Source organism: Medicago sativa, chromosome 7 (genome assembly GCF_051527215.1).
Source record: "Medicago sativa cultivar Bolivia chromosome 7, Bolivia_mono, whole genome shotgun sequence".
Classification (NCBI taxonomy): domain Eukaryota; kingdom Viridiplantae; phylum Streptophyta; class Magnoliopsida; order Fabales; family Fabaceae; genus Medicago; species Medicago sativa.
In genome coordinates, this window is record NC_140755.1 from 84,549,170 (window position 1) to 84,563,756 (window position 14,587).

Here is a 14,587-nt window from a genome sequence, read left to right on the forward strand (position 1 = left end):
GAAGATGATATCCTCAGACTGTCACATATTAAATGGAAAATATCTCTTGTTATCAAACAAAAACGTTATTATGATCCCTCCCCAACATGAAGTTGAAGGTTTGAAGCATATGGGAAGTGGGAACGAACTGGAGACAGGTCAATTTCTAACAATAAAATAGATACTACAATGAACACGATAAAATAAGGGATTTACAGAATAATATTATATATCCTGTGCAGTGTGTACCATTTATATGGTATTCAACCCTGCAACTGCATGAATCTCAGGGTATTCTAGAAAGCCTATTATCTTTACAAACGAATGCTGTAATCAATACAACTTACTTTGACAAGGAACTCGTCAAGAACAATGAAATGGAAAGGAAACTGTTAAAACTCATGTCTTGGCTCCTCAAAATGAAGGAACTGACTATTCTTCATTCACATGCCGAAAGATGTCACCAATAGAGTCTCAAGGTTTAAAGAAGATAAAGCAGTCCAACCTGCACCAATGGCAATTATGATATGCTCCTTTGATGAAATACACCAACCAATCCTTCAATGAATACAAACGCATGAGCATCAGATAGTAAACTGTCGACTTCCATATTTTATTCACCGCCCAAAAATCCAATCACTGCAATGAGAAACACGTTAAGGTTATAGAGTTTTCATTTCAGGAATTGGACCCAGTTGGAAATCCTAGCATGTGCTGTCAATTTCCTTTCCATGATCATCTTCATGAATATTTCGCCTCAACCTTCTCAGCCATATGTCATAGTTTATGGGATATGGCGTCCCACATAGACTGTCGACATAATCAGCAAAAGCTTTCAGCACAGTGGAAATATCACCAAGCTTCTGCTGAATTAATCTCCTTGACCAAGATGTCTCTCTCCATTGTAGCGCTCCTTCTACTGAATCTAGATCAGGTAATACACCACCGCATGAATAATAAAGCATATAGACTAGGCTTTCTGCATCAGATGCGGAACATAGCTTTCCTTCCTGAAGTGCGTAAGTAGATGAGAAATGAAGATTCATAGCAGGGCGATCTCTATCTTCAAGAATAGCATGGCCCCACCCAATTAGAACAAAATAAGGTTGCCTCACACCAGATCTAACACAGATCACGTTCTCTGGCCTGATGTCTCCATGCCGTAGTCCAGCCGATGTAGCAGTTGAGAGTGCTGATAAGCAATCATGGCAACATTTGATAGCGTCATCTGAACCAAATCGGCCTGCCTCTACCATTTCTGCAACTGTTTCACCAATTGGACTGATCACAAGAACAGGAGTCCCACACCAAGGGTGGTCACAATTTCCACCAGAGCTGGGCCTTCGACAATGACCAGGGTGTATGAGCCTTCCAAAGGCAATTAATTGAGGCAGATACTTGCTTGATAGACCTTTCTGCTTCATTATTGTCAATACTTTGGTCTGCCTCTGGACCTGATACCATAAATTCATATCTTCCCAAGCTGGTTCCAGCTGGGAGGGATGAGAGCCCACATATAGAAACAGATCTGTTCCTGGGTCTTCAACATAAGATGCAATGTAGTATGTCAATTCACCAGTTTTGATTACTTCTTGTATTTGATAACCCTTTTGTCCATCTGAATCCTCCAGCCATAACATAGACCCTTCTTCTAACTTCATTGACTCCTTGGAATCGACCTTGACATAATCATCCTGAACTTCGACAATCTCGGGGGAAACACTACGCTGCTGGTATTGAAATGGGCCATTTCCATTCACTCTGGTGGTATCTCCTAACTGCCTCTCGATTCTTCTTGTTTGAAGACGTGAACTATGATCGGCAGCTAAATCTTCAACAGAGTGCTTGGGCATTCCGGCATATTGCATAATACAGTGAAAGGTTGCAAATAAAACCTGTAGAGCCCCAATATCTCCCCAGTTTGCATTCCCAAGTTTGTTCCAGATTCTATAAATTGGAGAAACAGAAATTCTAGAATGATTTTGTACCCACTCAGCAGCACATTCATAAACATTATTCACATCAAAATTGAGCTTACTTACATCTCCTTCAACTTTTACAACTCCCCCGTACTGAGAATCAACTAGAAGAACAAATACTGTGCTAGGATCCGGAAAGAAACTCAGTCTACTCAAACTCCTTGCCAACAACATTCGAATAGCATAAAATAGAGCTTCTCCTAGAACTGGTAAAGAAGGCTGGCGGTCACTGCCAACAGCTAGACCTCTGATATCGGTTCTTAGAAGCGTTAATTCAAGGAGATGATCCCATTTCCCATGAGGATGTCTAGAATTATTAAGCAATATACCAGTGCCACAAAGACCTCCAAGCCTTCCATTAGCGATAGCATTTTCAGCCTGATAGAACTTCATGTTAGCATTATACAAACAAGCCGCAGAAAAAGGCATAGGCTCATCTTGACTCCAAAATGCCTCCCACAAGCCCTTAATACCAGCATGTAGAAAATCTTCAATAGCAAGACAAGCTGTTGCTTCTACAGCTTCAGATGTAGAAGCATGAACAGCATTAGGCATGCGTGTGAGCTGCTGAAATGAAATCCCCTCTAATGCATAATCAAATTTTTGAAGTTCAACCAACTCAAATGGCACATCAAATGCTTGCTGTTTCAATGTATATTTTTCTGTTACAGATTCAAACCAATCTACAAGTTTTTCATTCAGACCGTCACTATCAACAAATTTATAGAAGAACTCCTTCCGATTCCGAGACCTACCACCAGATGACACACTGGACCTCTTTGTCCCAGACCCAATTGATTCCTGGTCTGGGGATCTACCTACAAATAGGTATCAAACTTCATTAACATCACTATAATGATTATTCCTTTTTAGGAGGATAGTAGAAACATGCATTCATTAAGTTGCAAAAACAGCAATAATTCTTACCTGAACTGAAAATTCAGAGATAAGAAAGGTAATACATAAACTGACAATAGAAATTCAACAAAGGAAAAGATGCCTTAATCACTTATAGTTAGATGTGAGATCCCGCAACCACTATATATTATATTGAAGTGAGATCAAAATGATCAAACATGGTGCATCCTAGGGAAGTTGGGAGACTCCTTGAAATTTCTGCTTAAGCTCATACAATAACCACATATTAACTCCGCACAGCACCCCTTCCCTTCTTTGCTGGTAAATTTAACAAGTAATAATCCTTTGCATGCCCAGATTTAATATATCAGTATATCTAATGCAAACATCCTATCAATATATAGCAGTATATTCTCATTATTTCTCAGTGCTTACCGTCGACTATAAGTATAAACACCAGAAGAAAAAAAAAACCAAGACCAGTCTCGTAGAAACGGCCATATGTCTACTTAAAGAAATCACATTCAGTAATCCCCTCGCGGTTACTCTTTTGCTCTTATTTTCCTAACATATGTGCAAAAACAATGTTGAGAATTACTTGAATTGATCAGAGTTGTGTCCTTATAGGGTGCATAAAAGTTATGCACCTTTACTCTAGTACTTACAAGCATGTGCAAGTGTGTTAAGGGTCATACATTCTTCACTAGTGGATCCTACTTTAAGAAAGCAATTTGTGGGTCCTAATATACATGTGTTTTGTTTTTTCAGTACCAGAGAAAGGGTGTGTGCATGAATTCCTTCAAAATTAACACAGTCCAAAAGTTCCAGAAAATCACAAACATGATATGCAGACATTTGGGGATGCACAATGTTTGCTAATACTTATGTCTATTTTTGTAGGCCAAGATAAGGAGAACTGAAGAAATTGTTTTTTCCTGGATTTCGTTTTCTACGAAAATTCTTACCTAAAAAAAAAAGTCATTACATCACAAATGTAATGACTTCTAACCCAGATTAATCCCTGTTTTCACTTCTACCAAACATGGCAACGGAGCTAAAAATTTCTAACCCCAGTATCAATTATAAATTTATAATAAAGGACAAGCCAGGCCGATGGCACTTCCGACCCCCAAATTATCCCTGTTTTCACCACTAAAAGCTACTGCCTCCAGTACAATTTACAGTAAAAATAAGTCAGGGTAATGCTACTTCCCAACACAACTCATTTTTGTTTTGAAAAAAAAAATCTGTATATATATAGACACACACATGCACAAAGGGATGAAAGGCGTACAATTACCCTAAATTGAGTCTTTTGTAAAATACACATAAAAACATAGAAGTTACTGGAATAAGCTAATGCCAATCATTAAATTCGATGCAACCAGTATATCTCAAAACAAATCAGAAATGAATCAGATTATTTATATACAATAATTTTATGTACAGATCAAGACTTGAGAGAAAAAAGGATTAAGGTTTCGGAGTAAACAGATCTCACCATCTGTTATTTTCAGATGCTTGTCACAGCGACAGGCCATCAATCAGCAAGTTCAAGTCGTATGCTAACCAGGTGTCTTAACAGTGATAAACAGGGGGGAACACAAGAATGACTTGCTTTATTATAGCACTGAAACCCTAACAGAGCAGACAGTATTTGACTCCCTGGATTGTTAACCATCATACAACCTATGGTAAACTTCTTGCACCTTAACCCGATTATTGTTTAAAATTTATTGTAAAAAACTGTCATTCCATCTATGCCAACTAAAAGCAATAAATTCAATGCAGACTCAGCATTAAATTCAGGCTTCAGTTACCACTCAGCCTCTATGTTTTTTTGTTTTTGAGCAAACAATCTCTATGGTTAGTGAGTATTGAACTGTCAGAACATGATTACAAAGATAACTTTTTGAAAAGGTCATTTAAGTACCTTTTTAGAGTCAAATGGATTTCTAATTATTCTAAAATAATCCTAAAATAACTACAATACTTTTCGATGTATCAACTATACAAAAAGATGTTTTTCATTATCTGTCGTTCTCAAAATTCTGAATGAATCAAAAATAGGCTTTTAAGACATGACAGGATAAATTTCTTAAGTCTAAGAAAACTTGAAACAACACCAATACATTTATCCCCTGGAGAAATATTGAACTTTTTACAAGCAGAGCTTATGTCTCAATCATTTCCTTCCATTTCTACCTATCATTGTGCAAATGCAACATCTGTATCATGATACTACAAAAATATCGATGAAGTTTGGAGTAATCTAAGAATAAAAAAATTTATAATCCTTGTCACCGCATATTGTTAAACAAAAGCAACCATCACTTTCACATTGTAATCACTTATCACAACTACTATAGCATAAGATCAGAAAATATCTATTTAGTTAAATAGCGGCTATGGCACCTCAATACCACTAATAGATCTGTAGTATAGCAGAATTTGAACAAATTGCTAATTTCCGCGATACACGATTAACAACACAAGAAAATATAATGAACAAAATCAAATGAACGTTTTTAGGGAAGAATCATGCAATGTTATCCATTCACTTGGACATAAAAGCCACATAACTATGAGTACCATCAGAAACTTCGGGCTAACTCATAAACTGCTAGCATCAATTTGATTCATTAAGAATGAAAATACAGAAAAAAGTGAAGTGTTAGAAACATAATGTAAAATCATGCATGTGTCTTCTTCACCCAATGTTGTTAAGATCGCAAGTTAAATTGTATGATCGGACTGATCTTATGATCTTGCTACCCCTTGGATGATCACTGAGATCAATGAAGTTATTTAACGAGAATATAAGGTCTACGAGCATGCCAATTACCAACTGGATGAAGGAGGGGTATTTTAAAATATATCCTTAAGAACAATTGTTATATCCAAAACTGCACGAATTGCAGAGGAATTAAGGGGATATATATTAACAAGATTGCTAATGTTTGATTAATAAAAGATATATATTAAGGGATCACGGCTACTGTGATAACATAGGGTTCAAGAGGGATGGGGAAGAGCTAATTATTTGATTTTTTTCTGGTTCAAAACAGCCTAGTGGTGAAACTCACACACGTTGAGAATTGCAGGTGCTAACCCGCGCCCCAGTATATCAAATATCCTGGCAGCTACATTTGAGTTGTACTTACGGGTCAGGAGAAGAGCTAATCAACCTATTATAGTCTTAAAAAAAAAGTTATATTATATAAAGAAATTTTTATAAATTTTAATTAATTGATTTAAATTTTTAGTAAACATTTTGTTCCCTCCAAATCACCTACATTTTAGAGTCAAAACTTAGTCAAAGGGACTTTGCTCCTATCTATCCCCTCCAAAAAAAAAAAAAAACATACAAGCAAAGCAAAATTTAAATTACTAATCACTTCCCTCCCCATGTCTTGCATTTCCCCCTAACCCAAAAACAACGCAAAATGAAACATCAAGCTTCGTCGGCACAATAAAAAAGGAATCACAATTTGAAGCCCTCCACCCCGTGAAGAAGGGGAAGGGGAGAATAGGCATGAATTCCCTAAATTCCTAAAATTTTGTCAAACATTCGAATTTCATCATTAATTTATCAAACCAAACAACAAACGAAAACACTAATCAAACAGATTCAGCATCAAGGTATTTAATCAAACAATTAACAATATAGTCCAGATTGAGAAATAATAATAAAAATAAAAATTGAAAGAAAAAACACAGCTTAGAATAGACGGAGAAAGTAAAATTAAGTGAAAGAAGATAGAATTTAGGGTTGAGAATATAAGAAGAAGAATGAATGAATGAATATTCACCTTGCATTTTTAATAAGCTATCTGGTAGAACGAAGCTTTCAGATCTTCTTTGAATTTCTCTCTCTCTCTCTCAATATTATTTTATTTAATTTAAATTAATTTTAGTTTATAAGGAAAACGTGAAGAACAAGATGGACCCTCCTCCTGGTTGTGTTGTGGTTGATCCACCAAGTTATGCTCCAGTTCAGCCACAACTATGATTTTTGAATAACACGGTTTAAACTAAACAAAACACTTTATTTTATTTTTTCAGCTCTTTCACTTTTCACTTCATGCGTGCTTGCTTACTTTTCTGCTCTGTCAGTGTAGTAGTAGTAGTATGTTACATTTATTACCACCACCGTTTCTTTCTACGGTGAAAAAAAATATTTTATAACTATTACTGGCCCAATGTAGTTATCATAAGATACTATAAATGATTTTATCTAAATAAATAAATTACTATTAGTGTTTATTTAGCTTAATTAGTTTCTTCAACAAAAAAATTTACCTTAATTAGTAGTAGTATAGGATAATTTTTTTTCCGACAATTAGTAGTAGTATAGGATAATTTTTTTCCGACTAGGGTACAACTAGCTAATGAATTATTATTATTATTATTATTATTATTATTATTATTATTATTATTATTATTATTATTATTATTATTATTATTATTATTATTATTATTATTATTATTCAATAAAATATCATGTTTGTTTCGTTCGTATTTTATCTTAGATCTTAGATACATCTTTTGTGATAGATTGAAAACTTTCTACGACTCACTTGCTAAAAATTACTCTATCAAATTACAAACAGTTCATCCATTAAATAATGCATAAAAGATCACAAGTTTCTCCCTCATCAAGCAAATAAATGAGAGTGTGCTGCTTAGTTCTAGCAATACTCTCTTGCAAAATGAATAGATGGAAGTAAGTGTTTATATACAAATTATTTCAACCACAAAATCTAACGGAAGTGGTGAATGTACGATACGTATGAGCGTTGTAAATTTAAGATACTGTTTGATTTAGTAATGAAAAGTAGACCAGCTATTTTTATATGATTAAAGAGAGAACATAGTAAAATTAACTTCATGTAAATTATAAGATATTTTCATAACTATATTAAAGAGTTTACTGAAATTGATGAAAACATTATTGAAATTTATAAATTCTCAAATAATTGATGAAAACATTATTGAAATTTATAAATTCTCAAATATTATGCTAATTGTTTGTGGCATTAGATAAAAGACTTAATTGCATTTTTGCCCCCCTATCTTTTCAAAAGTTGCGATTTTGGCCCCTAACTAATTAAAATACAAAACAGCCCCCTATGTATTGGATCTTTGGCAGTTTTGGCCCCCAAGGCCACTTTTGACTTAGTCTTCGCTGACGTGACACCTACATCCCGTAAGTGAGGTGCCACGTGTCAACCATTGTGGGTGTCACGTCAGCGAAGACTAAGTCAAAAGTGGTCTTGGGGGCCAAAAATGCCAAAGATCCAATACATAGGGGCTGTTTTGTATTTTAATTAGTTAGGGGGCCAAAATCGCAACTTTTGAAAAGATAGGGGGCCAAAAATGCAATTAAGCCTAGATAAGTTGTTCGTAAACAAATCTAATATGTAGCATTAGTTATCTTTAATTTAAATTTAAATCATAACTTAACACGATGTTAAAATTTAAAAAAGATTATTAGATTATAGAAGTTGAAAAAGATGTGGGGGAAGTGAGAGCGATATTTTGTTTTTAGTTGTGAATTTTTTTGGAGAATTATTTTTTTGAAGGGTTTTCGGAGATATTTTATCTCTTCTTAGGTTGCGTTTAATTTGGACCCATGAAAATATGGTTTCATGCTGGACCAATTTGATATGAGCCATGGATATATAATTTTATAATTTGTATGGACAGATTAGATACTTGGCAACCTTCTCTTCAGGTGGATGGTACGAATGTGTGGTATTTGCAGAAATACCAAGATAGTTTATACTATTTGGTTTTTGTTTTAAATGTTATTGGGCCGATCTTAAAAAAAAAAATATTTCATGACCTAAATATTGGACCTGGCAACGTTAAGAGTGGTCTGGCCCATAATAGCATGAGATATAAAATGATTATGAATTCAAAACAATTAAGTTCTTGAATTTAATTATATTAAATACCAAAACGTGCTGAATATAATTATACCTCTAGTTTACATTTTATTCCATCATGGGCAAAAAAAGTACATAATTTTTTAATGTAATTCTTAATCAACTATTTATAATAATTAATTCAACCAATGAAACATGTTAATTTAAAGGGTCCTGCTAACCGGTGCCCCTGGCCATTGGTTAAGCATACCATAAAAGAGAATTATTACCATAAAAGGAAACTGTTTTTGACTTTATTATAAATTAATTATACAATTTCAATGCATTAACTACTATATAATTTCCTTTTTCATATCTTTAACTAGTGCCTCGGGGGCACCGGTTAGCATTTCCCTAATTTAAAATATGCCCAATAAGTATAAAAGTTTTGAAGCACTAAAAATATAAAAGTTTTAGGTAGGGTTAGGGTTTCAGTTATGTGAATTAGTTTACTTAGGGTTAGTGATTGAGTTATGTGAATTAGATTTAGATTTCTCTAGATAAGTCGAAGTAGTTGAGTTAGGGTTAGGGTTTTCGTTGTGTGAATTAGATAGAGATTCTGGATAGTAATTGAACTTTTAATAAAAACTAGATCGTCGGCCCGTGCTAACGTACGGTTCATACGAAAGAATAAATATTATGCAAATATGAAAGTAAACATTTTACTTGAATCGAAAAAATAGTATAATTCAATTCATAAAATAAATTGCCAGAAACCTTTGTAATGTACCATATTAAACAATTTCCACGACATCGACCCTGTTACGGTAACATAACATATAAATTTAATGACATAGTTTATTGAAGAAAAGAAAATCCAACGTCTGTCAACATAAAAATAGTACCAATATGCAATAACAACAATACTACAAAACAAAGTGCTACACATTACGGAAAACTTCTATTTTTTGTAGGGACTAAAAGATCTATTAAAATTAAGTAAGGATTAAACTTAAAAGTTTTTACTTTTTATTTTTGGTCAAGTAGTCTAGTGATGAAAATTCACCTTTTTCAAGATGAATAAGTGAGGTGTACGGGGTTCGAACTCCGGTCCCTGCATATAACAATGTATGTCCCTGTCAACTGAGCTATGCTCACGAGGACAAAGTTTCTAATTTTATAAGGACCAAAAACATATTAAACCCTTTGTATTTTATAGGGTTATTAAGGAAATAAATAATAGTGTTGATTTTAATGATAAAATGTTCGCATAAAATTGAACATAGTTTATTTGAATGATATTTTTTTCCTCGGAGTTGTTAAATCGATATGGGAGTTGTTACATGGATACAGTATAAAAGGTTTTTGTGTTTTGGTTGAGATTTTCATAGAAAGGGTAAGAAAGGTATTTTATCTACATGTGTATAATTTGTAAATTTATTAACTAATGTGGAGCCTGTTATGATTTATCATATATATGGGATAAAAATATAAATAACCATGTTACTGGAACAACCTGCAGTAGAGTGTATTATCAATGGGTCCAGTATGAACCAAAACAATAACAGGTCCAGCCTAAATGCCACCCTCTTCTTATGTTCCAATGAAATAAAGTGAATGGCAGGCAAGAATAGCTATCATGGGAAAAGAATTGGACCTTCGTAGTTAAAATAAGAATAGTTGTTCCTTGTCTTACCATAGGTGCTATGAGCTTAGTTGACTTATGCGTGACAAGACAAGCATCGAGAGAAATTCTAGTATAGATTCTTATTTGCGGTTTTTGAAATTACAAGGGGGCGTTTGTTTGACGGTTAAAATTTCATTCCTGGGAATAACCTTCCTGGGAAATAATAATGTGCATCTTATTCCTGGGTATTTTTAAAAAATTGTGTTTGGTAAATAATTGTCATATTCATGGGAATTGTTTGTGATAGTGGGGTATATGGATAGTTATTTCAATTTTATTACTATTTACATGGGAATCTTTTATTCCCAGCCACTTTCTTTGGGAATAAAATCATGGGTAAGTGGAAGTTATTTTTTTCCTAGGAATTCTTTATTCCTAGGAGTTATTTTTTTAACTTTGTAACAAACATAAAATCTATAATTCCAGCCTCCACGTTCCTGGGAATAATTTTTTAAACCAGGAAACAAACATTGTGTTTTGGTACAGTGTTAATATGGATCATTCTGATTCTCTTGTTTTCTCCCTCATGTAAAGAAAGCAACAAAACGACAACTAAAGGTAAAAAAAATATGGGGCATTGCCAGGGCCGTCCCTGAGAATTTTGAGGCTCGGCTCTGGGAATGAAAAGAGGCCAGTGATAAAATCAAAACGTATTTTTTTAAAAGAGCAATGCTCTATTTATATTTTTTAAAAGATAAATACAACGTGCCGTATATATGCGGTACACCCATAGGTGAAAATAACTACCGTATACGTGAGGAATCCCCACCTAACACCAAAAGCAAGAGGAAAATTAAACCTGCACAAAACAATCAAAAGTCATGCGCTGTTTGCACCCCCTTTATTGCAGGATAGTATACTACCGGGTATAATTTTTTTTTTTGAGGCCCATCCTTGGGGGAGGCCCAGCTCGGTTGAGCTGTTTGCACCCCCTCAAGGCCAGCCCTGGGCATTGCGATGGCAGTGAGCGTTGGAAGAGCCAAATATATTGATCGTTATGGATAGCGCAATTGATTGAATTAGAATTAAGAGATTAAAGGAGTTAAGACCTTAAAAGTTTAAGGTTTGAATTTTGACCAGGTAGAAAAATAATAACATAATCATTAACTTATTGGGTCAAGTAACTCTGTAATTTTTGGTTTGTTATTTTAGTTCGAATGTTATTATTTGTAAGATAAATTAAATGTAACAGTTTAGATTTGGTTTATGTCATTTGACTCATGCTTGATATGTCAAAGGATAAAATTTGAAATAAAACTTAATTGGTGCGTATAGTTTTAGATATAAAAAACTTCATGTATTTTTATTCAACTTGTTTATAGAACATGATATTGCCCTTAAATCAATCATACATATGACTTGCCAAGCGTGGTTTAGCAACAGCAATCAACGGATGAACCTTAGGCATAGTCATTCCATAAACTTCTTGAGTATCAATATCTTGATGATTCAATCCCTTAGGTGGGTTCCAATCAAAACAATGAAACAGTCGAGCCAAAGCCATCAAGACCAAAGTGACTCCAAGTGGTGCACCTGGACACTTGCGTTTTCCAGCACTAAAAGGCAATATCTTAAAATCAGCTCCATGGCTGATCTCAACTCGACTCCCGCTAGTTGAAAAATGCCTCTCCGGCCTAAACTCATCCACATTGTCCCAAATCTTCGTGTTTCGACCTAATCCATGAGTGTTGATGAAGACACGAGTCTTTGAAGGAATGTAGTATCCGTTGATAGTAGTAGGTCGAAGAGATTCATGTGGAATGAGGAATGGCCCTGCTGGGTGCATGCGGAAAGTTTCACGTACAACACATCTTAGGTAATTAAGGTTTGGCAAATCAGATTCAATCACCATTCTATTAGGGCCAACCACTGCATCAAGTTCTTCTTGGATTTTGTGAAGGACGTGTGAATGTTTGATTACCTCTGTCATTGCCCATTCATTAGTAACTGCTGAAGTGTCTGTTGCAGCCGCGATCATATCCTAAATATTTAGCAACTACGTTATTTTCAATCATTACATGTAACATTAAACAAAATTATGCTATATACTCTGTTGAAATTGGTACTAAATTGTAATAGTTTGAATAGCAATGAGAAGAGAGGTAGAAAATTACATCCATATTAGTTGTTTAGAGTGAGAAAAACTGGTTCTTATTGCATGTTTATAAATAAAATTCAAACAATGGAATTTGAAATAAAAAAAAAAAAAAAGTTAATAGAGAAAAGGCAATACCTGAATCAAAGCTTTTATCTCAACATCATCCATATGCTCTTTTCCATCTTCACCAGGCAAAGACAATAAAATATCCACAAAATCAAGTTCCTCATCACCTTTTCCTATCCCTTTCTTATCTTTCCTTGCCTTTCTATGTTCTTCAAGAATTTTGGAGTGAAAGTCATCAACTCTTTTTTCTACTTCCCTCATTTTCTTCTCACAACCATGAGGATCAATCCACCTCCACATTGGTAAGTAGTCACCTAAATATATCACACCAAGTAACCAAAATAATTCATGAGTTATGTGCATAAACTCCATAGCTTCTTGTGGACCTGCAGATTTAGAACCAAAATATTGTTTTCCTAACAACATTCTAGTGACATTATTCATTGAAAATGCACCTAAAACTTCCCTTAAATTAATGGGATTTTCGGAATTGGCCCGTGCAAAAACATCTTTAACAAGATGTTGCGCTTCTTCTTGACGATGTTTTGAGAAGGATTCAAGTCTCTTTGTAGTTAGTAAGTGTTCCATGCAAATTCTTCTCATACGCTTCCAATGAGGACCTAATGGGGCTAAGGCAACATCACCACACCCATATGCTAAATGAATTGCTGCAAGAGTGCGTGGACGAGAGGCAAAAACATCATCTTGAGAAAGAAGTATTTCACGTATAATTTCAGGGTCATTAGTAGTAATAGCATCAATATTTCCTAATTTTAAATAAACCAATGGTCCATATTTATCACATAATGATGCAAAGTCTCTATGAGGGAGTTGCCCTAATTGGAGAAGGTTACCAACAATAGGCCACCTTGGTGGGCCGGGAGGAAGGTTGTTTTTCTTATGCAAGGATGGGGATTTTCCTATATGCCAATCTCGAATGATTTTTGAGACTAATATTGTTAGGAGTAAGGTTAAGGCAAGTATGGTTAATACCATTTTCTAAGATCAATCACTTCGTATGAAGAAAGCAAATTTGTTTGCTCCAAGCACACCTTTTATTTCCAATTATTTTGAAAGGAGTTTTGCAACCATTGGATTGAATTCATGACTTGTTTTCATTTATGATTAAATCCTTTATATCGTGAAAGTTGTTTTTCTTTCAAACATTTGCATATCTTAAAGGGTCACAATCTTTACGAATACCCGTATTTTTTTCATTTTAATTCTTAATTTTTATTTTTAATCAGAAATATTGTATTTTTATTGGTACACCTAGAAGTGGGTAGGACGTCATGCGCATGATGTTTGTTTTCAAGTTCATTTCTTATTGAAGACACACGAATGTTGCACTCTTCCTACTTCAAATTTTGCGTACAATCACCATGTGCATGACTCCCAAAATATACAATCAAATTATAAATTACTATAACAATTTCAAAATATTCATGTAAACAAATATCAAATACTTCTGATTTATATTATACTGTTGTTTTATTAATTATAATAAAAGAATAATTTAACGCTATACATATGATTGATTATGATTTGTTAATGGTGTAAAACATGTCACATTGATATTTGATACCGATAGTGCATCAATAATAAACTCATAAAAGAAAGACTATTGACGTCCTAGCTTATAAATAATATTTTTTTCACTCAATCTTGTTACAGTATTAGACATATTATCGGTTATTTCAATGTAAAGAATTTACTTAAATAGGTTATTGTTCAAGATATGTCAACGCTTAGTTGAGTGGTGAAGTCCAAATTTTCTTGTTGTTTTTTCCTTTGTATTTTCGAGACCACGAATGATACTCTGCCGTCACCAAAGACACAAGCCCTCGTGGCATATATGACTAACCTTCAAAGAGAAACACAAGGGGAGATTAAGATGGAAATAATTATTTACTTTGGTTGAAGAGAGTGCAATGTCAAGGCATCGACATCCAAGTTAAGAGAATTAAATTGAGTTGATTTGGGACTTTGGAGTGTGTTACTCCTTAGTTTTTAAAAAAAATAATAATCAAGAAACGAAGATTACGAGACT

The 14,587-nt window shown here is 34.1% G+C and overlaps 2 protein-coding genes across 3 annotated transcripts; both read right to left on the bottom strand.

Moving 5' to 3' along the window:
* Nucleotides 1–142: 142 nt before the first annotated feature.
* On the bottom strand, nt 143–6,804 carry LOC146909479 (Protein kinase superfamily protein). Of its 2 annotated transcripts, none has more exons than XM_085724620.1 (2): nt 6,629–6,804; nt 143–2,776 (listed from the first exon to the last, which is right to left on the bottom strand). In XM_085724620.1, exons 1-2 carry the CDS (start codon nt 6,633–6,635, stop codon nt 684–686), a joined length of 2,100 nt encoding a protein of 699 aa, XP_085580746.1. In that variant the 5' UTR covers nt 6,636–6,804; the 3' UTR covers nt 143–683. The 2 variants fall into 2 exon arrangements, with proteins under 2 accessions (XP_085580746.1, XP_085580745.1); XM_085724619.1 differs by having other exon boundaries at nt 4,318–6,711.
* A 4,844-nt stretch (nt 6,805–11,648) lies between these two features.
* Nucleotides 11,649–13,725, bottom strand: CYP703A2 (cytochrome P450, family 703, subfamily A, polypeptide 2). Its single transcript, XM_085727388.1, has 2 exons — nt 12,607–13,725; nt 11,649–12,354 (listed from the first exon to the last, which is right to left on the bottom strand). Exons 1-2 carry the CDS (start codon nt 13,531–13,533, stop codon nt 11,716–11,718), a joined length of 1,566 nt encoding a protein of 521 aa, XP_085583514.1. The 5' UTR covers nt 13,534–13,725; the 3' UTR covers nt 11,649–11,715.
* Between the last annotated feature and the right edge of the window lie 862 nt (nt 13,726–14,587).